The sequence below is a fragment of the Diplotaxodon limnothrissa genome, linkage group LG6 (assembly GCF_057381915.1).
Source record: "Diplotaxodon limnothrissa isolate DT_005_m linkage group LG6, D_limnothrissa_male_GT1.1, whole genome shotgun sequence".
Taxonomy (NCBI): Eukaryota; Metazoa; Chordata; class Actinopteri; order Cichliformes; family Cichlidae; genus Diplotaxodon; species Diplotaxodon limnothrissa.
In genome coordinates, this window is record NC_140601.1 from 43,562,960 (window position 1) to 43,590,285 (window position 27,326).

General features: G+C 44.0%; 2 protein-coding genes across 3 annotated transcripts in view; one reads left to right on the plus strand and one right to left on the minus strand.

Moving 5' to 3' along the window:
* Window positions 1–8,887, plus strand: part of LOC146631321 (NLR family CARD domain-containing protein 3-like) — a 23,077-nt gene extending 14,190 nt beyond the window's left edge. Inside the window, exons 6-8 of the mRNA XM_085355267.1 lie at window positions 3,039–3,212; window positions 5,743–5,789; window positions 8,358–8,887. Of these exons, the coding sequence (XP_085211393.1) occupies window positions 3,039–3,212; window positions 5,743–5,789; window positions 8,358–8,887 (751 nt within the window). The remainder of the gene's footprint in view (window positions 1–3,038; window positions 3,213–5,742; window positions 5,790–8,357) is intronic.
* A 6,436-nt stretch (window positions 8,888–15,323) lies between these two features.
* Window positions 15,324–27,067, minus strand: LOC146631322 (NLR family CARD domain-containing protein 3-like). Of its 2 annotated transcripts, none has more exons than XM_085355269.1 (7): window positions 26,794–27,067; window positions 25,763–25,765; window positions 22,849–24,682; window positions 20,270–20,443; window positions 17,701–17,874; window positions 17,469–17,515; window positions 15,324–15,898 (listed from the first exon to the last, which is right to left on the minus strand). In XM_085355269.1, exons 1-7 carry the CDS (start codon window positions 27,065–27,067, stop codon window positions 15,324–15,326), a joined length of 3,081 nt encoding a protein of 1,026 aa, XP_085211395.1. The 2 variants fall into 2 exon arrangements, with proteins under 2 accessions (XP_085211395.1, XP_085211394.1); XM_085355268.1 differs by lacking the exon at window positions 25,763–25,765 and adding an exon at window positions 26,637–26,693 and having other exon boundaries at window positions 22,849–24,697.
* Between the last annotated feature and the right edge of the window lie 259 nt (window positions 27,068–27,326).

Genomic DNA, 27,326 nt, shown 5'->3' on the forward strand with positions numbered 1-27,326 from the left:
GGTTCTGTTCTTCCTCTGGTTAGTGTTTACTCTGTTCTGCCCGTGTGTTCCTGTATCTAGTCCGCGTTTCTTAGTTTGTGTCCTTTCATGTGCAAGTTCCTGTTTTATTGTGTAGGTCTGCGTCTTATGTGAGTATTTTCAGTTTGCCTCCCTAGTCTCGTCATGTTAATCACTCCCGGCTGTGTTTCCCACCTGTGTGTAATCTCCCTGTGTTTTCTGAGTGTATTTAAGTTGTGTTTTCTGTCTTAGTAGTGGCTGGTTTGTCTGTGTTGTTTCCCCTCGGTCTCCCTGCATCTCTCCGTATGTATTTCTCCGGACCTCCCTGCATCTTCGTTTCTGGTTTGTCTTATTAGTTTACCCAGTTTAGGTTTCTAGTTTCATGTTTTGCCACCCTTGCTGTTTGTATTGACCCACTATTATAAATAAAACACTCACCTGCACCAGAACTGCCGCCCTTTTGGTCCTTACTACAAATCCACACGGCTTGCCCCGCAAACCGTGACAATTCCGGGTGTCTCTAGTTAACTAGCAGCTGGTTCATTTGTGCTGCCAGACGCTCGTGGAGTGCAGTCAGCTTCTTCAGCCAGTAGGCGTGAACCATGTCGGGCCCTGGTGCTGTCCAACTCTTCATACTGGAGACCCTTTCTTGGATATCTGCCACTGTGATGGTTACTGGACCCTGTTCAGGGAGGTCGTTATGGTCTGCCCTCAGATCCACTAGCCACTGAGCATTGCCGTTATGGGTTGCGTCCTTCTCCCATATGCTCTTCCAGTATTGCTCCGTCTCCAGCCTTGGTGGTGCTGTTCTCTTATTATTGTTCCCTTGCCACTGAGAGTACACCTTTGCTGGTTCTGTGGAGAACAGCTGGTTTATTCTCCTGCCTTCTATCTCTCTGGTGTACCTCCTCAAGCGGCTGGCCAAGGCTGTGAGTCTTTGCTTGGCAGTTTCCAAGGCCTCAGGTATGGACAGCTTGCTGTATTTCTTATGCACCTTCTTTGCCGCACTTTTCTGCAACTCCGTTAGTTGGCTAACCTCCCTCCGTGCTACTTTGATCTTGCTCTCTAGCCTCTTTCTCCATGGAGGGTACTGCCCCTTGTGGCTGTTCAACTTGTAGCCAAGCATCTCACTGATCACTGCTGCCGTATTGTAGATCAGCTTGTTAGTGTCGGTAATCGTGGTTGTAGGTATCGTCCGTAGTGCTGCATTAACATCATCTAGCAGACCTTCTGAGGGTACTTCACGTAGTCTTGGTAACCGGCTACGGGGTATCCAGGTTTCAAGCTTGGCCATTATCCTATTTTTCAGGTCAGTTCCTCTCGCACTCAACGATCCTTCTCCTATCGCACTTGGGGCTATGTACCCAATCTCGGGTGGGGGTGATGATATCTCCCCCCTGACCTGGCGTCCTGACTCCTCCTTGCCGTAGCATTTGTGTTGTACCTCGTCAATCTCTAGCTGTGATAGCAGTCCCTTCTTTCGAATGTTGGAACAATGAGCTACTAGTTGTTTCGCCGTCATTGTGGATGTTGGGTATCGAAGAATCCATAGGTCCCTCATCCTATACATGTAGCCCCTTCCGCCAGGGTTACTTGCGTAGTAGCATTCCAACAACGCCCTGTTTTCGTCTCTTGCCCACCGATGCATTATCTTTAGAGAAAATCACTCAACCTTTTAGGTTTCTCTGTAACTCTGTAACTGAGAGGTGGGGCCTCAGACCCGTATACATTTGCATTCATTATAGTGCTGACCAGTGACTGTAGGAACACAGTCATTGCTTTGGAGAGTAGAAAAGCGATTTCCCCCTTTTTTGGTAAAAAAAAAAAATCCTGGAAATGACCTTAATGTGAGAAACAGAAATACATTTATTAATTAATAATCAATAAACAGCTTTGTTTAACCAAAGTAATTTTACAAAAACTATCCATCCATCCATCCATCCATCCATCCATCCATCTTCATCCGCTTTATCCGAGGCCAGGTCGCAGGGGCAGCAGCCTAAGCAGAGAAGCCCAGACCGCCCTCTCCCCAGCCACCTCCTCCAGCTTATCCGGGGGAACACCAAGGCGTTCCCAGGCCAGCTGAGAGATATAATCTCTCCAGCGTGTCCTGGGTCTGCCCCGGGGCCTCCTCCCGGTGGGACATGCCTGGAACACCTCACCCAGGAGGCGCCCAGGAGGCATCCTTGTCAGATGCCTGAACCACCTCAGCTGGCTCCTTTCGATGTGAAGGAGCAGCGGCTCTACTCTGAGCCCCTCCCGGATGGCCGAACTTCTCACCCTATCTCTAAGGGAGAGGCCAGCCACCCTTCAGAGGAAGCTCATTTCTGCCGCTTGTATCCGCGATCTCGTTCTTTTGGTCACTACCCACAGCTCGTGGCCATAGGTGAGGGTAGGGACATAGATCGACCGGTAAATTGAGAGCTTCGCTTTTACACTCAGCTCCCTCTTCACCACGACGGACCGGTGCAGCGTCTGCATTACTGCAGCTGCAGCCCCAATCCGTCTGTCGATCTCCGGCTCCCTTCTCCCATCACTCGCGAACAAGACCCCGAGATACTTGAACTCCTCCACTTGGGGCAGGAACTTGTTATGCTGCAATAGACGTAGGCTGCCAGGTGATTCCCATGATGCACTGGGTGTTTCTTCTTCACTCATTATGTGTTAATAGACCTGTCTGCACTGAATCATACCTGTTATTAATCTCTGTCTTCCTTCTCTCACCCTAACCAATCACAGCAGATGGCCCCGCCCCTCCCTGAGCCTGGTTCTGTCGGAGGTTTCTTCCTGTTAAAAGGGAGTTTTTCCTTCCCACTGTTGCCAAAGTGCTTGCTCATAGGGGGTCATATGATTGTTGGGTTTTTCTCTGTATCTGTTATTGTAGGGTCTACCTTACAGCATAAAGCGCCTTGAGGCGACTGTTGTTGTGATTTGGTGCTTTATAAATAAAATTGAATTGAATTGTATATTTGTGTTGTTTTCCAGTTGTTATGTGCCAGTGTGTAAGTGAATTACACATAATTCCTTGTGTTTGTCTCTAGGTTGTCAGGCTGTCTAATCACAGAGGAAGGCTGCACTTCCTTGTCCTCTACTCTGAGGTCCCACCCCTCACACTTGAGAGAGCTAGACCTGAGCTACAATCATCCAGGAGATTCAGGAATTAAGCTTTTGTCTGCTGTACTGGAGGAGCCAAGCTGCCGACTGGACACTCTCAGGTGTGACCCACAGATGACATTCGTTCGTGCTAGACAGATAACCAGCTATAATATAGATGAAAATGAGCGTTGAACCCCCAGTTTGCTTCATCTATAAATAGATTGGTCAACACAAAGGAGTATTTTACACAAAGATTTGCCAAAATCAGATGCGCTACATTACCCAGAGTATTCACTCGTCTACCTTCACACACACACATAACAGCTTCAATTCTGTTGGAAAGGCTTCCCACAAGTGTGTTTGTGGGGATTTTTGACCATTTCTCTAGAAGTGCATTTGTTAAGTTAGACACTAGTGTTGGCTCATAGTCTCTGCTCTAATTACTCCCAAAGATGTTCTTTCAGGTTGAGGTCAAGACTCTGTGCAGGCCACGTCTTTGTGGACCTTGGTTTGTGCTCTGGTATTCAGTCATGTAGGAACTGAAAGGAGCCATGCCCAAACTACCTCTGTGATCAGCCTTAGCCTAAAAAATTTAGTGAGGTTTAATCACCAGAGAATGTGGCATAAAAAGAGGTGGAGCCAAAACTGTGCGCTATACAGGGAGTGCAGAATTATTAGGCAAGTTGTATTTTTGAGGAATAATTTTATTATTGAACAACAACCATGTTCTCAATGAACCCAAAAAACTCATTAATATCAAAGCTGAATGTTTGTGGAAGTAGTTTTTAGTTTGTTTTTAGTTTTAGCTATTTTAGGGGGATATCTGTGTGTGCAGGTGACTATTACTGTGCATAATTATTAGGCAACTTAACAAAAAACAAATATATACCCATTTCAATTATTTATTTTTACCAGTGAAACCAATATAACATCTCCACATTCACAAATATACATTTCTGACATTCAAAAACAAATCAGCGACCAATATAGCCACCTTTCTTTGCAAGGACACTCAAAAGCCTGCCATCCATGGATTCTGTCAGTGTTTTGATCTGTTCACCATCAACATTGCGTGCAGCAGCAACCACAGCCTCCCAGACACTGTTCAGAGAGGTGTACTGTTTTCCCTCCTTGTAAATCTCACATTTGATGATGGACCACAGGTTCTCAATGGGGTTCAGATCAGGTGAACAAGGAGGCCATGTCATTAGTTTTTCTTCTTTTATACCCTTTCTTGCCAGCCACGCTGTGGAGTACTTGGACGCGTGTGATGGAGCATTGTCCTGCATGAAAATCATGTTTTTCTTGAAGGATGCAGACTTCTTCCTGTACCACTGCTTGAAGAAGGTGTCTTCCAGAAACTGGCAGTAGGACTGGGAGTTGAGCTTGACTCCATCCTCAACCCGAAAAGGCCCCACAAGCTCATCTTTGATGATACCAGCCCAAACCAGTACTCCACCTCCACCTTGCTGGCGTCTGAGTCGGACTGGAGCTCTCTGCCCTTTACCAATCCAGCCACGGGCCCATCCATCTGGCCCATCAAGACTCACTCTCATTTCATCAGTCCATAAAACCTTAGAAAAACCAGTCTTGAGATATTTCTTGGCCCAGTCTTGACGTTTCAGCTTGTGTGTCTTGTTCAGTGGTGGTCGTCTTTCAGCCTTTCTTACCTTGGCCATGTCTCTGAGTATTGCACACCTTGTGCTTTTGGGCACTCCAGTGATGTTGCAGCTCTGAAATATGGCCAAACTGGTGGCAAGTGGCATCTTGGCAGCTGCACGCTTGACTTTTCTCAGGTCATGGGCAGTTATTTTGCGCCTTGGTTTTTCCACACGCTTCTTGCGACCCTGTTGACTATTTTCAATGAAACGCTTGATTGTTCGATGATCACGCTTCAGAAGCTTTGCAATTTTGAGACTGCTGCATCCCTCTGCAAGATATTTCACTATTTTTGACTTTTCTGAGCCTGTCAAGTCCTTCTTTTGACCCATTTTGCCAAAGGAAAGGATGTTGCCTAATAATTCTGCACTCCCTGTAGTCAGTGGTAAAAGTGTTTTCTACTAAATTAGTTAGTAACTGCTTTTTCATACTTCATCACCAGTATTGAGACTAATGCATTATTAAGTAACGCGTTACAGTAACTACGTTATTATTGTGGTAACGAGCACGGTAACTAGTTATTATGTCAAAATCAGAAACGCGTTAATCGTTACTGGGATTTAGATAGGCTCGTTAGTTGTTACTTCGTGCGGTGGCAATCGCGGAGCTTCCACAGATTCAGTAACATTAGCAAGTGGTGGAGGCCAGCAGGTGGATGAGGTAAAGGGGAGGCAGGAGGAGGAGGAGTGATGGCAAAGCAGCTGGTTAAACGTATTGCACTCAGACATTCTCATAGAGGCTAATCTGTAAGTGCTTCTCAGCCTGCACCTGCTCAACATTTGCATTCCCCACTCCATCATTTCCAGAAAAGGGAAGAGTGCTCGAAAGCCTCTCCTGAGTGCTGACGTGCTAAAGCTGTTATTTGACATTAAGAAAAAGACTGCATGTCCCCAAGTGTTGCCTGTGGGAGTGGAAACAGTAGCAATATATATTTTTTAGCTTCATGATGAGTTTTCTGAGTGTTTTTAATGATTTTGTTTCTTCATCCAGGCTGGAACATTGTGGAAAGCAGAGACTGAAACCCAGACTGAAGAAGTGTGAGTGTTTGTTCACTTTGATCATACTGGGAAAAAAAACTGTCAGTTCCTCCATCCATCTTCTTCTTCTTCTTCTGCGGTGTGATTGCAGCGGTCAGCAGCCTAAGCAGAGGAGTCCAGACACCACTTTCTACCTCCTAATCAGGCCCCATCTTATCTTAATGACCTTGTAGTACCATATCACCCTATTAGAGCACTTCGCTCTCGCTCTGCAGGCCTACTTGTTGTTCCTAGAGTATTTAAAAGTAGAATGGGAGGCAGAGCCTTCAGTTTTCAGGCCCCTCTTCTGTGGAACCAGCTTCCAGTTTGGATTCAGGAGACAGACACTATCTCTACTTTCAAGATTAGGCTTCAAACTTTCCTTTTTGCTAAAGCATATAGTTAGGGCTGGACCAGGTGACCCTGAATCCTCCCTTAGTGATGCTGCAATAGACGTAGGCTGCCGGGGATTCCCATGATGCACTGGGTGTTTCTTCTTCACTCACTATGTGTTAATAGACCTCTCTGCGCTGAATAATACCTGTTATTAACCTCTGTCTCTCTTCCACAGCATGTCTTTATCCTGTCTTCCTTCTCTCACCCTAACCAATCACAGCAGATGGCCCCGCCCCTCCCCGAGCCTGGTTCTGTCGGAGGTTTCTTCCTGTTAAAAGGGAGTTTTTCCTCCCCACTGTCATCAAAGTGCTTGCTCATAGGGGGTCATATGACTGTTGGGTTTTACTCTGTATCTATTATCGTAGGCTCTACTGTACAATATAAAGCGCCTTGAGGCGACTGCTGTTGTGATTTGGTGCTGTATAAAAAATTGAATTGAATCCAGTAGTAACACTTTGGATTCAGGAGGAACGATTTTAATCCTTTTTGTAGAACGCTGGACCAAATCTCTGTCCTCTGTGTTTAGGAGCCATTCAGTCCCTGTGCTACACACCCGAGCTTGGTGTGCATCACTGGAAATGAGTCGGACTCATTTTCACTGGGATTCTGTCCATTGACACCGATGCTGTTCATAATTTCCTGTTAACTGCACGGTCAGGTGGTGGCCCCCAGCTCAAACTGGAGTGGTTCACAGCTGAGTGTGAAGTGGCAAACATACAGATGAGCTGCTGCTCCAGGTTTCACTTGAAGTCTGCTCTACAACCAAATTAATCCAAGTCTGTAGGTGTCCAACAAAACAAAACCACAAATTCAATTTCAATAAAACTTGAAGTTTACCTTAAATTAAATTAAACATTCATTGTCAGGTGAATGGTGGCACAGGAGGCTGTACCTGCGTGAGCTCTGCTTCACCTTCATAACTCCAGCGGCTGAGCTGGAACCTTTTGTTTGTTGTTTTTTGACAAACTCCTAAAATAAACGGAGCTTTCATTGATCATTTATTTCAAGCACATGCGTACATATATACAAGATAGAGCATATATAAAGGAAGGAAAATATTGTCTTCTAGTACATCAGGTGCTCGAAAAGGAGTGGGAAAAGTAATACTCTACACATATTCATAGCTCAGTCATGTAGTTGTGCAGCTTCTTCCTGAGTGTATGTAATGTTTTATACCAGTGATAACTGTTCAAATCATATTAGACGTACACAGAAAACACCTCTTGTAGCTTAATGCTGTTCTCATCCCTGTACAGACTGAAAACCATATCTTTATACATTGATTTAATGTATTATAGTGTAATGTATTGTACTGATTTTATTGCATCTTTTCCATTAGTACCTACGACTCAGTACTTTTGGTCGGCGGGGTTCCAAGCGAGCCGAGCAGGTACTAAAATGTGAAATCATTAGACTCTGTGCCACTGATTGGCTGGTCAATAATGTCACTCAATGACTCATGAGAGCGTCTCGTTCACGGAAATAAAACCACAATATCTGAAACCTGACAACAAGGGAAATGGCCCCAAAAACAATGCTGTGATCAACGAGTCTGACGAAAGCCACAGCCTGAGCTTTGACGTCTACCTTTGTTGTAGCGTTCGTGTCGCAAAATAATTACGTCACGGGACGCGCAGACGCATCGCTATGACAACAAGCACTTACACTGGGTTGTAATGGAAACCCATGTGTGTTTCGAAGGCAAAAAAAGAAGAACTTTATAATAAATTTGTTAGTTATCTTAGCTAAATTTTATTTCCACAAATGCAAATACAGTAACCAAAAGCCTCATTTTAAACACTACTATAATGATAATCTTACATAAAAATTGATCGGTGGATCACTTAATAAAAAGGCTATAAAAACAATTACTATTTGCACTAATTACAAATTATTTGAATGAATGTAACTTTTTATGTTGCACCCCCTGGATATGTTAATTATGTTCCATACTGTATGCACTGTCTGTATACTGATGCTCAATAAAGTTTTTGGGAAAAAAGGGGAAAACAATTCATCGACTGTGCCTTTTAAATCAAAAGCTGGTGTGTCTTCAGGTAACTGTCAGTTTGACTGAAGATCCAAACGGATTCGCCGGTCAGGTTTTACCTGGTGAACAGTCTCTGCATAAAGCAGCAGGTGAAGCTACCAAGTGACAGATAATAAACTACTGCTGTGTTTTTTCTCCATCAGATTTCTGTGAGCTCACACTGGACACAAACACGGTGAACAGGAATGTCGTGGTGTATTACAACACGGTGATGAAAGGGCTGAGGTGGAAGCAACCATACCGTGATCATCCAGAGAGGTTTGACTGCTGTCAGCTGCTGTGCACAAATGGTCTAACTGGTCGCTGTTACTGGGAGGTCGAGTGGAGAGGAGGGGGTTATGTAGCAGTGAGTTACAAAGGAATCCGAAGGAGAGGAAAGGGTGCCGAATGCTGGTTTGGATGGAATAACCAGTCGTGGAGTATCTTCTGCTCTCCTGTTGATGGTTACTCTGTCTGGCACGACAGGAGAAGAACTGTGCTCTCCTCAGTCCCCTTCTCCTTCATCTTTAACAGAGTAGCAGTATACTTGGACTGGCCTGCAGGCACTCTGTCCTTCTACAAAGTAACCTCTGACTCACTGTTCCACCTCCACACCTTCACCACCACATTCACCGAGCCGGTGTATCCTGGATTTGGGTTCTGGCTTGCCGGTTCCACAGTGTCTCTGTGTTAACTGTGGAATAAAATCTCCTCGTTTCCCCAAACCGGAGATGTTTGACCTGTGGCTGCTGTATAGGCAGATTTCCACGAGCAGTTTGCACATGTTTGTATCACATGTGTTTTACATAGAGTGATATGAGCAGCCAAACAGGTACACGCATGCCTTTAGACCAGGGGTGGGCAATCTCAGTCCACGAGGGCCAGTGTCCCTGCAGGTTTTAGATGTGTCCTCGAACCAACACAGCTGATTTAAATGGCTAAATTAGCTCCTCAACATGTCCTGAAGTTCTCCAGAGGCCTGGTAACGAACTAATCATGTGATTCAGGTGTGTTGACCCAGGGTGAGATCTAAAACCTGCAGGGACACCGGCCCTCGTGGACTGAGATTGCCCACCCCTGCTTTAGACAGTGATTGAAACCAGAGTACAGACAGAACGCCCCCTGGTGTCAGACTACATTTTCTATTTGTATTTACTTCAGGGGTAACCCTAACACCTGGTGACCAAACCTGCTTTTTAAGAATATATATTTTAAACTTGTCAGATCCTTTTGGTGGTTAACCTTGAAGGTTTTGTATGAAAGCCAAAAGCAGCACATACGATCTGTAAAAAACAACAACAACAAAATCAATGTAAAGCTAGTTACTTTATCCTTATTAAACACATCGAGCTATGTCTACCATGATATGAATCTAAATATATTTTTCAAATAAATACAAGTTATTTTATATATAAAATTGTGTTTTTTGAGTTTTTCATTGAATAATAAAGATCTTAATGAAGTTCCTGTTGTTGAAGATAAACTGAACATTTAAATAGATTTTATTATATCTTAGAATTCAAAGAACAAAGACACATTTTGGGTGATAATCAGATTTTAGATAAAGTTCCATTAAAGACGATGTGCCAAGTTTTAGCTTGAATTTGAATATGTTCACATCCGTGTTGATTTGTCTTCATCTCTTTCTGAAAGTTTTTCCATCAGTTTGGTCCTAAGCAGTGAAACATAATCAGCTACTGAAGAGGAAACAGCTTTTTGTCCTGACACTCTTTACTGAGGAAGTGTGGCTGGTGAGCGACGATCATGCTTTTCTCCTTCAGCAGCTGCATCATCTGTTCCTGCTCGACCTGCTGATTTAGAAAGTGTCTCACCTGTTTCTTCACCTGAGCTACTTTAGTTAGTATTAAACCCGATTCTTTTATCCCCAGTACTGGACAGAGAAAACCCGACTCAGTGTGGTCAAAGCTCAAAGAATCATCTTTATTCTACATTTCCGGAAAAGGAGAGCTGCAGACACTAGCAAGCATCCACAGGTCTAAAGCATTACAAGCTGAATGGGCGTAATATAGTTCTGTTATACGTCACACATAGTCACACATAGTTTCGATCAAAACGACTCTGCCTAGTTTCACTTTTCTGTCTGCATCGCTTCCTGTTCTCTGCACAAAGCAGAGCTTCCTGTCTTAGACAGTACTCTGTGACCTTTCACACACCTTATAACTCAAAGTGGCGTTTTGTACACTGGCCTCTATAAAACAATATTAACAGAAAATAAGCACTATTTATTTTGTAACATTAGTTGACTCAATGAAACCATCCTCCTGCTCTCTGGTCGATTCTCAGAATGTTGTCATCCACCCACTTAAAGAAAACCCCAGCTTGACCTTTCTCTTCATGGGAATTACAGACCAATGTCAAAATTGTGATTTATTGCTAACATGTTAGAAAAGGTTGTAGCTATGCAGGTTACAGCTGTCCTGGATAAACACAGTGTACTTGACAAACCTCAGTCTGGTTTTCATGGAGCTCATTCTACTGAAACTGCACTTCTTGAAGCATCCAGTGACATTTAGTTGCAAAGCGTTGCAGGAGAGTGTTGGGTTCTGAGTGCAGTACAGACACAGGTCCTTGCACTCTTCTCTCAGCTATGGTGTGCCTAAAGGTCCTGTACTGGGGCCCTTATTGTTTCCATTATACCTTCTCCCACTACATTTTAATTAGCTTTAAGGGTATTTCTGTGAAGGTTTTCAGTCATCCAGGTCATCATGATCTAAGGAGCTTGGAAAGAAAAGCGTCTGGACTTCTTTAAGTTGCTTGAAGACGTTTAGCGTACACCCCCATATGGAAAAGAAATCGTAAAAACTTATGTGATTACTCATGAAAGTGGCCACTTTCTCATTACTTTCATATATTGTTTTAGTAAGTATCCAAAACATACAAGTTTCATTATATAATTTTTCAAGGGAGCTTATATCTGTTTTCACTCTTACAGTAAATGTTTTTCATACAAGTTTCACACAAGACAGATACAAACTTTATAAGATTTATATATATCTTTTCCATATGGGCCACATTGAACAGTGCAGCGAGGAATGCCCAGACCTCTACATTGGAGAGACCAAACAGCCACTTCACAAGCGCATGGCACAACACAGAAGAGCCACCTCCACAGGACAAGACTCAGCAGTCCATCTGCATCTAAAGGTCAAAGGTCACTCTTTCGAGGATGCCAATGTTCACATTTTGGACAGAGAGGACAGATGGTTTGAAAGAGGAGTGAAAGAAGCATCTATGTCCACTGTGAGCGACCATCTTTGAACAGAGGCGGGGTTTACGACACCAACTCTCTGCCATCTATAATCCAGTTTTGAGATCCTCCCCAGACGCCTTAACGCCCACTCACATCCTGGGCCATCTGACCTCAGGACATCACATGATAAGGTGGGGCCAGGTTTCACAATGAACACACCCGAAACTCTGGCTGATTGGGACCCACACCCAGTTTCACACCTTGGCTCAAGTGATTAGGTGGAGGATCATCAGGAGGTCTTCATAAAAAGGTGGATGGCTGAGCTGAGTGAAGCTGACCCCCCACCCACTTGAAACGTAAAGACAAATAGGCGGAGCGGTTAGTGCTACGTTTGTGCAGGTAAAATGAGCGTTTGTGCTGCTACGGTTTTTGAGATATTAAACATTATCTTATAGGTCTTTCAAAGGTCACCATCCCCCCAGAGTGCTCCAAAACGGGCCAAAATGGTCGACTTTTTCAGTGCTACGTTTGTGCAGGTTTGTGCAGGTACAATGAGCGTTTGTGCTGCTATGATATGAGATATTCTGTTATGGTGTTACTGCTGAAAAATGTCTTTTTCAAATGACCTTTTGCTTTGTGTGTTCACTTGTTCAATAAAGCTTTGTTAATAAACAACGACTCTTATTGTATTTAATCAGCTAAATTTGTAATGAGTGTAGTTTTTTTAACTTCAATTTCTTTACTTCAATCACTTTTCGTTCATAAAACCATGATGCAAATGCTTGAGGGTTTTTTTTAGAGTGGATTAAAAAAACTTTATTGAAAACTACATTTGAACATTTTACACTCCCGTGAACAGTTTTTGAGCAGCTGCGCGCTCCCGCGGACGGTAATCACTTTCTGCCCGACGATCACTTTCTAGCACAAAACTGGAGCTCAGGGGGAAAAACAATCGCATGAGTGCTGCTGTTTGACTGAGGAAGAACAAAGTAGTCATGGTAAGCCAATCACATGACCACTTTAAGATGACAAAGCAACAAGGTGACATATACCAGTTTATAAATTGTGTTGATAGGCCACGTAAGACCAGCAAGCACTCTCTGCTTATGAGCAAAAAAAAAAAAGTCAAAAATAAAACAACCATTTTGTGTTGGTGGAAAAATGCACCATGTCGACCAATCAAAAAGGTTATATGGCAACATGACATTTGGTTGTTTAGGAAGAGGGGAGAAGTTTTAGGAGTGACGGCGAGAGAGAAAGAGAGCGAGAGCTGTCACAATGTGGCTGTGTGCAGCCAGGATGAGGCAGGAATGAAATCAAAATTCACAGCTTTATTGCTGGAGAGCAAAACCATACAAACTAAACTGGGAAACTATAAACTAGTACACAGAGAAACACACGGCCATGAATGAGGGAGATGCGGACATAAATACGCAGAAGGATAACAAGGGACGTGGGAGCACACAGGGAACACAGCTGATACAGATAATCATAACGAGACAGGGCAGGAGCAAACACGTACACTGATGGGAGACTATCAAAGTAACACAGGAAGTACACAGACCCAGGGCTGGACTGGGACAAAAAATCGGCCCGGGCATTTTGACTAGAGACCGGCCCACCAAAAATGTGACGTCATTCAGGGGTAAAACCGCAAAGGATTCTGGGAACTTGTGGCAAGAGGTACTAGCGCATGCAGGCTTTCAATTGAACTCAGTCACACAGCGATAAAAAGAAACACAAAAAATGGCAACAAGCTGTTGTATTCTTAACTGCAATAGCCGGTATTTGCCAAAAACAGATTGCTCGTATTTAAATTGCTATGAGTAACTTGTTGGGCTATAATATGTGAAACATATGTCAAATGCATCCCTGATGGATGACATAAAGTCATCTCTCCATCTCTCTCTGCTGCTCTTCTGTCTCCTCTGTCACAGACTTCTCCACTTTTGATGATAAATCAGCTGGTGCAACATGTAAGGATTGGCACAATTTGTTAAGATTTTGAGGAGTTTGAGAAACTAACCTTAAGCATAAAATAAAATTTACTATCAGTAACTTCATAGCACCCGCCCAGCAGTATATAAACTCTATCATGCTAGCTAGTAGCAGTACCAGTTATTCTAAGCGACTGTAAAAAGTCAGCACAACGAAAACAAACTCCAACTAAACTTGGTTTATATCTGACACAGAGAGACTGCAGGTCATAACTTCTTACCTGAAGTTCAGTTCCTCTGCCACTATGACCGGTGGCCGCCTCGGGTCTCTCCTCCTCTTGCCTCCTCTTTCCCTTATCCACCTGCTGGCCTCCACCACTTGCTGATGTTGCTAAATCTGTGGAAGCTATGCCATAGCTACCGCCAAACAATTCAGTTATTTTTACACATCTGGCAGCGTCTGCCTGAAGGGCTTGTTTCTTTTTGGCCCTAATTTTTTCTGCACCTCCTTTCCTTTTTTTGTTCTCCATTTTCTTTAGTTCGTCTATAAGATTGCTAAACAAGGGGGAGGGTGCATCCGACCTCCTCGGCTGTAATTGGTCCAGCCCAGAGTCGATCATGACCAATTGGCCAATCCAACACCTTTCATTATTTATACCCTTCCAAAAAAAAAAAAAAATCGATCGGCCCATAAAAACAAAAAATCGCCAGCGGCCCACCGGGCAAATGCCCGGTATGCCCGATGGCCAGTCCAGCTATGCACAGACCGGAGGGGGAGAGAACAGACAGGCATGGAATAAAACACAAGGAGGGAAAACAAGGCATAAGAACTCACAGATACACTGAGTGAGACACGGGGTAAAGACACGAAGGGAAACCTAATAAACGACATCTAAACAGAATAACCTAGGGACCTTTAGAATAAACAGTGGACCTAAAACATAATACGTCAAATGACAAAAATACAGGAAAACACAAAGCACCGGGTAGAAGTCCCGGGACCATGACAAGAGCGAGTTTTGAGATGTGATATATATATATATATATATATATATATATATATATATATATATATATATATATATATATATATATATATATATATATGCTGTTCCTAGAGTATTTAAAAGTAGAATGGGAGGCAGAGCCTTCAGTTTTCAGGCCCCTCTTCTGTGGAACCAGCTTCCAGTTTGAATTCGGGAGACAGACATCATCTCTACTTTCAAGATTAGGCTTCAAACTGCAATAGCCCTATCATTGGTTATTGTTAATCTCTGGCTCTCTTCCACAGCATGTCTTTGTCCTGTCTTCCTTCCCTCACCGCAACTGGTCGTAGCAGGTGGTCGTCAAACCTGGTTCTGCTGGAGGATTCTCACTGTTAAGAGGAAAATTTTCTTTCCCACTGTTTCCAAAGTGCTTACTCATATGATAGTTGGGTTTTTCTCTGTATGTATTATTGAAGGGTCTACCTTACAATATAAAACACCTTGAGGCAACTCGTTTGATTTGGTGCTATATAAATAAAATTGAAATAAACTGAACAAAATGTTGTAGAGAAGAAAACATTGGAGCAATGATCATTTTATTGCTGAATCACACAGGAAATGAAATTTATTGTCAACAAATTCTGTCACTGGTTGTAAAATGAATGGAAACAGATAAATATGATACAAAGCATTTGCATTATGGTAATATAGACCTATGCAAAGGACATAAGCTAGAGAACAGATTACTTTGTAAAACTCACTTCAAGCTTCCTGCCTCCATACAACCATCTTTAGTACAACTAACATTGTAGAAATTATTCCTTTTCCATTTGTTAATAATGGTCAGTCTAAAGTGTTACTCACAGTCAATGTGTGGAATCTTCTGGTCTAAAGTAAAATTATTGGTGAGGTTTGGAAAAAGATTTTTTAAAGGATTTTTTAATGTAAAGTATTTGCCTGAATAAATCTGTGTCATTGTTTCTGCAAGTCTTCGTCCTAAAGTGAACACAGAGACACAGAGGAAGATCTAAATAGCCTAAATCCAGGATAAAGAGTCTCAGTGAATGTGGTGCTGAAGGTGTGGAGATGGATCAAGGAGTTTGAGGAGACTCTGTAGAAGGACAGAGTCCCAGCAGGACAGTCTACATACACTGCTACTCTGTTTGAGGTGGAGGAGGTGGATGAGGTGGAGGAGGCGGAAGAGGAGACGAAGGAGGAGGAAGAGGTAGAGAGGTCTGTTCTAGTGTTATTGTGCCAAGCAAAGTAACCATCTTCAGAGCATCTCAGACTCCACGACTGATTATTCCATCCAAACCAGCAGCCTTTGCTGGCTCCTGTCCTTCTGATTCCTCTGTAACTCACTGCTATGTAAACCCAACCTTCCCACTCAACCTCCCAGTAACAGCGACCAGTCAGCCCATTTCTACACAGAATCTGTTTCCAGTCATCAAACCTCTCTGGGTGATCAGGATATGGCTGCTCATCATCCACAAATGCCACTTTAGTGTTGTTGTCGAACAAGATGAGGTTTCTGTTTGCTGTGTTTGGGTCCAGTGTGAGTTCACAGGAATCTAAGAGAGAGAAGAATCCTTTATTATTTGACACGGTGCAATCAGTGCTCCATCTATAAAACCACAATTTTACCTGATATAAATTTGGCAACAATAAAGTTTGGCTATTTGCTTTTGTCCAGTACTCTGTAGAAATACTGACTTGATCACTTCTACATTCATATATTTCTTGATGCATGTTCAATCATCCAGGTACGTAAATCCCAAAAAGTTGATTCTGTTCATCTGGACGTTTTCAGTGGGAGAAACTTTCGTCATCATCCAGGTGATTTCTTCAGTGTCAGCTGGCTGCAGGTTTCCCCAATCATATAAACAGTACATTTACTGAAACTATCAACAACCACTGATCAATGTCCATGAGAGTTGGGGGATGGCTGCAATCACAGCATTGTAAGATGGTGAAAGACAAGGGAAAGACCATCTCTGAATCGAGGAGGGGGCCTAAGGATACATCTTTTACCATCATACAATGCTGTGATTGCAGTCTTTGATCAATGGTCATGACAATCATCGAGCTAGTGGGTAACAGACGTCTCCGAAAACGTCGGAGCGCTTTTGAAAATATGTGGTGTCTTGATAAACTGAGCAGATATTTGAGGTTTACACAGCTACATTCTCGCCTGAAAATATGTTAAACGTTTATTATGTGACCCAGAAAGAATAATAAGAGTAATATTAAAACTAACTAGCTGCCGCCATTGTTGGAAACTAAGCTGGGCCGCGCTATGAATTCTGGGACACAGCTTCTTCTTCTTCGGGGTTTAACGGCAGCTGGCATCCTTGTACATGCAGTGCTGCCATCTTCTGTTTCAGTCCGTTATTACACTCTTAAATCCTGCTACTTATTCCTGCGTCTTTTGGGATCTTACAAAGCTTCAAACGACGCGTCGACTATTAATGATTTTGATAGTCGACGTAATCGTGACTAGTCGACTAATCGTGGCAGCCCTACTGCACATAAGATAACAAATAATAATAGGGTAAAACAGACAATATAAAACAGGCAGAAATTCAACCAAAAACAGTTTTGAAAAGGTGAGTTTTGAGTTGTTTTAAAAACAGCTACTGAGTCCACAGTTCTTAATGTATGAGGGAGAGAGTTCCACAGTCTCGGGGCCACAGTGGCAAAAGCTCTGTCACCCTAAGTTCTCATCTTAGTCTGTTTTATAGCAAGTAAGCCCTGATCAGATGACCTCCGGGACCTGCTGGGGACATCGGGCTGTAGCAGATCGGAGATGTAGGCTGGTGCCAGTCCACGCAAGGCTCTAAATGTCAAGACCAGGATCTTAAAATGTACTCTAAATTCAACAGGAAGCCAGTGTAGCTGAAATAGCAATGGTGTCACATGTGAAGCCGGACTGAAACTTATCACAAATGTTATGTTTGTCCAGAGCCGCTATAAGTTGCTTAGCCGCAACCTTTTCTAGAAGCTTAGCAATTAACGGTAATTTAGAGATAGGTCTGTAGCTGCTGGAAACAGAGGCGTCTAGCTGAGGGTTTTTTAAAGTGGGAGAATAGCAGCATTTTTAAAATAAACCGGAACTATACCAGATGCAGTAAACACACTCACACTTTCTCAGGCCAGGTTTTAGTCTCTGCTGCCCACCATGTTCCAGCCTTGGAGAGGAAGAAAAAGGAAGAAAAAAATTCTTTCCACTTACACGTCTGCCATTATTAACAGAAGGAAATGTACATCTAGATTTTTTTAGTTTGCGTTGCAACTAGAACATACTCTGAAACACTTCCCCTGTTTGTCAATACGCCACAGAAACTGTTTCTGTGCTCATGTCTTCTCTTCATACCTGAGAGTGTCTAGTTTCCAGTCTGAGTCCTCCACTCCAGCGGAGAACAGCTTTACTGATGAGTCGTCCAGAACATTGTAGCTCAGGTCCAGTTCTCGCAAATGGAAGTGGTTGGATTTTAGAGCTGAAGCTAAATAAGTACAGCCTTCCTCTGTGACGATACAGCCGGACAGCCTGGGTCAAATAGCACATAGAACGATAGACAACAAATAGCCAAAACACTTAAAAATGACTTGCTTTGGTCTGCCATTGTTTTACACTGTTTTATGCTGTATGCTGAAATTAGCTCATTGCTAACATTTTTAATATATCAAATTACCATTTATTATTGAGACTGATATTGATTTAATCGAAAACACATGTTAGGGCATGTTAGCAAACACAAGTAAATTTCTGCAATGGCTTGCCACATCAATCCCTATACAACCGTTGCAAGAGCTTGGTTCGCATTGCTGGCAATAAGTCGGACTTGTTCCCGGTGGGTGATGGGCTCCGCCAGGGCTGCCCTTTGTCTCCGGTTCTGTTCATAATTTTTATGGACAGGATTTCTAGGCGCAGCCAAGTGGCGGAGGGCTTTCGCTTTGGTGGCCTCAGAATCTCATCTCTGATTTTTGCAGATGATGTGGTTCTGTTGGCTTCATCGGGTGAGGGCCTCCAGCTCGCACTGGAACGGTTCGCAGCCGAGTGTGAAGCAGCGGGAATGAGGATCAGCACCTCCAAATCTGAGGCCATGGTTCTCAGCCGGAAAAGGGTGGAGTGCCCACTCCGGGTCGGGGATGAGTTCCTGCCCCAAGTGGAGGAGTTCAAGTATCTCGGGGTCTTGTTCGCGAGTGATGGGAGAAGGGAGCCGGAGATCGACAGACGGATTGGGGCTGCAGCTGCAGTAATGCGGACGCTGCACCGGTCCGTCGTGGTGAAGAGGGAGCTGAGTGTAAAAGCGAAGCTCTCAATTTACCGGTCGATCTACGTCCCTACCCTCACCTATGGCCACGAGCTGTGGGTAGTGACCGAAAGAACGAGATCGCGGATACAAGCGGCAGAAATGAGCTTCCTCCGAAGGGTGGCTGGCCTCTCCCTTAGAGATAGGGTGAGAAGTTCGGCCATCCGGGAGGGGCTCAGAGTAGAGCCACTGCTGCTCCACATCGAAAGGAGCCAGCTGAGGTGGTTCGGGCATCTGACAAGGATGCCCCCTGGGCGCCTCCTGGGTGAGGTGTTCCAGGCATGTCCCACCGGGAGGAGGCCCCGGGGCAGACCCAGGACACGCTGGAGAGATTATATCTCTCAGCTGGCCTGGGAACGCCTTGGTATTCCCCCGGATAAGCTGGAGGAGGTGGCTGGGGAGAGGGAGGTCTGGGCCTCTCTGCTTAGGCTGCTGCCCCCGCGACCCGGCCTCGGATAAAGCGGATGAAGATGGATGGATGGATGGCTTGCCACATCGAGCAAAACAGCAAGGAAAAGGGTGCTCAACCAAAGCCAGAGAGAAGTGTAGTATGCTAGTATTACTTTAGTATGCTTTTATGTGGACTTGTTTACTTAAAAAACAAACAACAACAAAAAAAAACAAAGAAAAAACCAGTCTGTAATAATGAGGTGCTCAACTGAATCAAAATTCTTGTTATTTTAAGATACAGTCTTACATCATATAAGAATTATCATTAAAGAGACATTAATTGCTATTAGTGTAGGGTATTTACTAGGGCTGCACGATTAATCGTTAGAAAATCGCGATCTCGATTCATACTTATGTGCGATCTCATTTCCAAATGACAACGATTAAAAAAAAAAAAAAGACGACGACGGTTGTACCGCATTTTGATCCGGGACGTAATCTGCATGAAAACAAGCGCTCACTCTTCCTGCTCAACAAATGACAAGGGCGGAGCCTTATACCACGTGATACAGAAGCTGCCGTGTGATGCTAAAATTAGCAGGAAAAAACAACAGAGAGCACGTCAGGGATGACGAGAAAGTGACAGGAGAAAATCCGTCCCGGTCAACCACCCAAACATCAATAACGGGAACCTTATACAGCACCTCCCCTGTCGACCTCCCGCAGGCACAAAGAAATTACGGAGGCTATCACTTATCACCTGACCAAAGATATGGCTCCCATCAACACTGTGCAAAACGAGGGATTTAGGAAAATGATCAACACCCTAGACAAACGCTACACAGTGCCGTCCCGCAACTACTTTTCTATCGTTGCACTACCTGCTCTATACACGCAGCGTCGAGCAACGGTGGAGACGGAATTTCAAGCAGTACAACATTTTACGGCAACAACAAAACGTGAGACATTTGTTATTTTTATGTTTATTTATTGTTTTTATGTTCAGTCTCAACTGTTACGAAGTTGATGTGCAGTTAATAAGTGCAATAAATATTTATACTGGAAAAGAAAATCGTGAGGGAATCGTGATCTGAATTCTAAGCCAAAAAATCGTGATTCTCATTTTATGCAAAATCGTGCAGCCCTAGTATTTACCTTTTAGTTTAAAGAATGGTCAAGTGTTTTTATTATAGAAATAAAATTGAATTAACTGTATGTAAAGCAACATTTAATACAGACCTGAGAATTTCCAGTCTACACTGTAGACTTGCCAGTCCGGCAGAAAGGAGTTTAACTCCTGAATCTTCTAGGTCATTGTTACTCAGGTCCAACTCTCTCAGATTAGATGACGGTGAGCTGACAACTGAGGACAGAGCTTCACAGCTTCTTTTTGACAGATTACAGCCACTCAACCTGGAGGAGAGTTAGTGATAAATTGACCTGTACATCAAATACAATCAGATCCATATTGTCTGGAAAGAAGTTTTGTGGCCCAGTGATATCTGTTCCCTAATTTTTCCCAGCAGATAAAAGGTTAATTCCAAGTGTTAAACTTGTATTTGGCACCTATTCATTAGAAGTATCAATATTCAATATTTATGCTCTAAAATATAAAACTTTAGATTTAACTGTTGTACTTTATTTTTAGCATGACTGCATGCTGGTTTGTTGAACCATTTCATGATTGTTTAATTTCAATACAAAACTATAAACAAAGCCTTTGATGAATAGACTCCTAAATGAATTGCAGCCTGGCCGGGCTCAGCCCAAAGCAGGGGCATTGGCCCACCCTCTGTAGGCCCACCACCGACAGGAGGCACCAGAGGGGTTGGGTGAAATGTGTACTGGGCGGCAGCCAGGCATACTGATCCTCGGCTACCAAGACTAGCGTTACCCCTCTGATGGTAAAGGAGCCTATGCTAGGTTGAGAGGTACCGGCAAGATATAGTCGGGCTCACCTCAAAACACAGCTTGAGCTCCAGAACCCGTCTCCTGGAGAGGGACTGGACTCTCTCTCAGTCTGGTGTTACCCTTGGTGAGAGGCGGTAGGCTGGGGTGGGTATCTCAGTATCCCCTCGACTTGCACCTGTATGTTGGAGTTTTTCCCAGTGGACGAGAGGATTTGTTATTCGTCTGTACTTATTCACCAAAAGACAGTTTTGAGTACCCAGCCTTCTTGGAGTGGGTGGGGTGCTTGAGGGTGCTCTACCTGGGGACTCTGTCATCTCATTAGGAAATTTCCCCACTCATATGGGCAACAACAGTGAGACCGAATGGTGCTGTGTTATTGGACTGCGTAAACCACAGTTTCGCAATAACACCATGTTTAAACCTAAGGGTGTCCAGAAGTACTCGTGGCACCAGGATACCATAGGCCACAGGTCAATGATCAATTTTGTAATTGTATCATCAGGTCTATGGCCATACGTTCTGGATCCTTGGGTAAAGAGAGGTGCTGAGCTCTGCTGAAGCACCTAAACATATAGTAAGGGTGCACTGGGAATGCCTAGAAGAGGCCCCTGTCCACAAGATCTTCAATTCCCACTTCTGGCAGAGATTTGGTAGCTTTCTGAGGGAGACTGGGGACATTGAGTCTTAATGGACCATGTTCAGCACCTCCATTGCTGAATCTGCTGCACTGAGCTGCGGTTGCAAGGTGATTAGTGCCTGTCAAGGTGGTGACCCCCAAACCTGATGGTGGACAAGGGATGGTAGTGAAGGGAACCCCGGCTGAAGGAGTCCTAACGGGCTTGATTAGCCTGTGGGAATTTGGAGGCAGTCAGTAGGTACCGAGAGGATAGGTACCGAGAACATGACTCTGGCACTGGCTGAAATAAAACCTCAGAGGAGATTTTATAAGCCATCGAAAAAGCCTTTTCGATTGCCTCGAAATTCTGTCAAGCCATCGGGGGGCTCAGGAGGGGACAGCGGTGCACTACCTGATCTGTGTATAATACAAGTGGAGTGCTGCTGACTTCGTCTAAGTGGGCGACTGTGGTTCAGGGGGTTGGGAAGCTCATCTTGTAACAGGAAGGTTGCCGGTTCAATCCCCAGTGGGAGAAGGCTTCCACTTGGGCAGCCTCAGAATCTCATCTCTGATAATGTGGTTCTGTTGGCTTCATCAAGTGGTGGCTTATGGCTTGCAAGTTTGAGTCCATGGTCCTCAGCAGGAAAAGGGTAGAGAGCCCATTACAGATCAGGGAAAAGTTACTGCCCCAAGTAGAGGAATTTAAGTATCTTGAGTCTTAATAAAGAATGAGCCGCAGATTGACAGACGGATTGGTGCTGCGGCTGCAGTGATGTAGACACTGTATTGGTCTACTGTGGTGAAGAGAGAGCTAAGAGTAAAAGCGAAGCTCTTGAATTACCGGTCAGGGTTCAGGGATCTGACAAGTATGCCTCCTGGGTGAGGTGTTCTAGGCATTTCCCACCAGCATGAGACCCCAGGGCAGGCCGAGGACATGCTGAAGAGATTATATCTCTCGGCTGGCCAGAGAATGCCTTTGTGCTCCCCTTGACAAGCTGGAGGAGGTGGTTGGGGAGAGGGAGGTCTGGGCTTGTCTGCTTAGGCTGTTGCCCCCTGCATCCCGGCCCTGGATAAGTGGAAAAATATGGTATATTCAAACTGAAATCCTAAAACAGGACACCAAGTGCCTCAAAGGTAAAATTCTTGGGTTTCTGCATCTGTACATGTTAAGCATGAGGTAAGCTAAATCTAACACTACCCAAAATGGTTTGGTAGTTACACCTACTGTAGGATCATAGAGTTTGGAGTTCCAATTATTTTTCAATATAATCTTTTGTATCTGTGCACCTACAGAACTTTTTTGGAGGCTTTCACCACTGGAAGTAACCTGAGAAGAGCTTCCTCTGAAGGAGAGTATTTCTTCAGGTCAAACACATCTAGATCTTCTTCTGATGATAGTAAGATGAAGCCCAGAGCTGACCACTGAGCTGGAGTGAGTATATCTGTGGACAGACGTCCAGAACTCAGATACTGTTGGATCTCCTCCACTAGAGAACAGTCCTTCAGTTCGTTCAAACAGTGGAACAGATTAATGCTCCTCTCTGCAGACACATTCTCACTGATTTTCTTCTTGATGTATTGGACTGTTTTCTGAGTGGTCTCTGAACTACTGTCTATTTTCATTAGCAGGTCCTGTAGTTTATCCTGATTGGTCTGCAGTGAAAGACCCAAGAGGAAGCGAAGGAATAAGTCCAGATGTCCGTTTGGACTCTGTAAGGCCCTGTCAATGGAAATCCTGTGGATCTTCTTTGAAGATGTTTTACTTAAAAGCAGTTGAAGATTGCGCATTGAGGGCTGTGGTAAAGGCATCACATTTATGTTACTGTTATTAAGCGACATCCTCACATAAAGAGCAGCCAGAAACTCCTGAACGCTCAAATGGACGAAGCTGAACATCTTGTCTTTCCCTTTCCTTCCTCGATCTTCTTTGAAGATCTCTGTGAACACTCCTGAGCACACCGAGGCTTCGCTGAAATCAATGCCGCTCTGTCTCAGATCCTTCTCATAGAAGATCAGGTTGCCCTTTTCCAGCTGCTCAAAGGCCAGTTTTGCTAATGACGTAATGTATTGAATGCTCTTTTCTGGGCCATACTTTTCTTTTGTCCGATCAATCTGAAACACCAGGAACTCTGCGTACATCTCAGTCAGAGTCTTGGGCAGCTCTCCTCCCTCTCTGGTTTTCAACACATCCTCCAGAACTGTTGCAGTGATCCAGCAGAAGACTGGGATGTGGCACATGATGTGGAGGCTTCGTGATGTCACGATATGGGAGATGAGTTTGTCAGCCTCCTCCTTACCTTTGAATCTCTTCCTGAAGTACTCCTCTTTCTGTTGGTCGGTGAACCCCCTGACCTCTGTTGTACTGCTGATAAACTCTCGAGGGATCTGATTGGCCGCTGCAGGCCGTGTGGTTACCCAGATGCGAGCAGAGCGTAGCAGTTTCCCATTGATGAGTTTCCTCAGCAGGACATCTGTTTTAGCTGCCTTTGTTACATCGACAGAGCGAATGTCTTCAGAATGAAGGTCGAGATGAAGGCGGCTCTCATCCAGCCCATCAAACACAAACAGAAGTTTGAATTTACTCTTGTCATAGTTGGTGATTCCTGATGACTGAACATCTGTAAAGATGTAATTAAGAGCCTCCTGTGGGATGCCTACAGTTTCTGGGATGCATTCATGAATGAGCTCTGCCAAACTGAACTTTTCTCCCTTCAGAGGATTCAGCTGACGGAAGGTGAAGGGGAAAATCAGATGCACATCTTGATTGGACCTTTGTTCAGCCCAGTCCAAAACAAACTTCTGGACAAGGAAAGTTTTTCCAATTCCTGCGATTCCATTGGTCATCACTGTTTTGATGGGTCTGTATTTTCCAGAGGGATGTTTAAACATGTCTGTGGGTCTAATAGGTTTCTCTGGCTCTGCTGGCTTCCATGCCTTTTCAATCTGCCAAACCTCATGCTGTGTGTTGATATGTACATCATACCCAGCTGTGATGTACAGCTCTGTGTAGATATCTGCCAGACACTGTTTATCTTCTGCCCAACCTTCTTGTGCGCACATAAACTTGTCCTGGAAGTTTGATTGAAGCATCTGTTGGTAAGATGCGATGGGGTGAGGCTCTGGTACTGGAACCACCACATCTGTGTCAAATATGCAACATGGAAAGTGTAAGGTGTATATCCACCATTAAACAAATCTAGAAATTAAGTTATTTCAATCTTTCCTTGCACATAAAAAGTCTTCAATAATCAGGACCCATTATATCGCAAAGACCTTTCACTATTCCACTAGAGTACTTTGAGAAACAGGCTTACTTGTGGTTTCCAAAAGTACAATGGTGGCAGAGCTGCCAAGCCATTTTCCTACATAACTTGCTCCTACTTTGTGACAGCCTAATCTGAAAAGTAGAGAGGATAACACTGGAAGTAAATTCCAGATGTTCTACTTTGGTGTAGAAGGAAGAAAACTGGAATAGGTGTAATCTTGAAGGAAGAGTATGTGAATAGTTTTGTGGAGGTAAAGAGAGGATCATGAGTTTGAAGCTGGAAATGGAAGGGGCTGTGTTGATTGTCAGTTTGTATGCCTCACAGGTTGGAGTTTAGAGGAGAAAGAGGAAGTCTGGTGAAACCTGGATGAAGTGGTGGATTTCATCTAAATGTGAAAGAGATCCTGCAAGGTGGTGTTAGGGGAGGTTTGGATGGTGGATGACGGATATCAAGAAGAGAAAGTGAGTGAAGGAGAAGCAAAGATGAAATGCTGAATGTTAAATAAAAAAAGAGTTGCAGAGTTCAGGAAGGGGTTGAGACAGAGAGAGGTGGCAAAGGCTTATGGTGAGCTACATGTGAGGTTGGACACTAAGGATGGAGAAAAGGAGTTGTACCCAATGGTAAGAGACAGACCAGGCTGGGAAGCGTGTGCAGCAGGTAAAGGTGATTAACCCTTTAAAGCCGGTCGGAGCGGACACGCTCCATTTTGCGTAACTATTTTTAAATCCCGTAGCTCTGCAACCACGTAAGCTAGCGCAATAATTTTTTTTGCATATGAAACCGGAGGAGTTGTACTTACATCTGATGCCATCAGTTTGTCCTCGGTCACAGTTTCCTTCCACATATAGCTTTGCAAAATTTCATAAAAAGCACTTGCAGCAACAAAAACATAATATTCCAGAAACACGCTTTGCCGATCCGATCAGCTGTTTGTAACACTTCCTACGTTGGAATAGACGTCAGCGCGAACTATCGCATGTCCAGCATGACCTGCCCGTAAAGATTAGTAAAGAAGACGAGTGGAGGTATGGAAATGTCTAGAAGAAAGGGCAGTGGACCTGTTAGCCACAGAGTTTAAAGCAGTCTTGCCTGAAGAGTGGAGAAGAAATGTGACAAAGAGCTCTACAGATGTGACGTTTGCTCTGAGAGCGTTGATGGAAAAGTTTAGACAAGCTCAGAAGGAGCTTCACTTTCTTTGTGGATCAGAGAAAGCAGGTGATTGGCTGCTGAGAAAGGAGCTGTGGTTCTGCACGAGGAAGTCAGGAGGGTCAGAGAAGTGTGTGGAGGTGGTGCAGGACATGTGAGGACAGAGGTGAGGTGTGTGGTAAGATTAACAGGTGGGTTCAAGGTGGGGGTGGGATTACATCAGGGATCAGCTCTCAGCTCCTTGTTTGCAGGTGGAGTAGAGCGTGGAGAGGTGGAGGTATGATCTGGAGAGCAGGGGGATGAAAATCAGTAGAAGTAATACAGGCATGTGTGGATGAGGGGGAGACTGGTGCAGAGGTCAACATGAAGGAGCAGAGGTAGTGAAGGTGGATGAGTTTAAGTACTTTGGGTCAACCACCCAAAGCAACAGAGTGCACAAGAGAGGTGAAGAGGACAGTCCAGGCAGGGTGGAGTGGGCGGAGACAGAAGTCAGGGGTGATTTATGACAGAAGCTAAAGAGTACACAATAAATACTAATTCTATGAGACGAAGATAAGAAAACAAGCTTCTTATGAAAAATGATTAATGTATGTTAGTCTATTTTGTTATTCGTCATAATGACAAACTCTACAAACCAGTAAAATAAAATAAAATCATGGCTACTTGCCTTCAGTCTGAGGAAATCCTCTCTTCTGTGAAGTCTCCCCACAGTTGCTGACGTCCGCTGACAGGCAGTGATTTTGAGTGTTAGACTGATTTAACCTGCACTCTGTGAAACGTTTTCAGACTGCAGTGACGTCATGTTTGGTTTTCTTGTAACTTACCTTCTCGTCCTGAGCTGCTGGCACACAGACTCTGCAGCAGGTCATTCCTGCTTATCCTCTCTAAAATCTTCTTAGCCACCTCCACAGCTCCAGGAAGCCTGTAGGTTTGCACCATCAGGTCGACAGTGTCCCACCTGTTTGTTGTCTCCAATCGACTCTTTTTGATGGTTGGGAAGCTTTGAAGGACGTCAGCTTGATGTAGGAGCCACTTGAATTTGTTAAACTCTTCATCTCCCAAATCCTCCAGAGTACTTAACAGGTCCTCTGACGTCATCCCTGATCCCTGCTAAAGGAGGAGAATATTCTCAGCAGGTATTTAACATATTTGTTGCTGGTTGAGAATAAACACGACGTCTCTGCCGTTGGTGTTCGAATAAACATTTTGAGTTTTAATTTTGGTGGTGTGGACTCATGGTTCTGTCTTTTGGATTTCACAGATGATTTTAGTTCGTGCTCATTATTACTTAGATTTCCTAGTTCTTGGTTTCTGAAGTTCACTTTTGCTTAAAATAATATGCAATAAAACAGTTTAT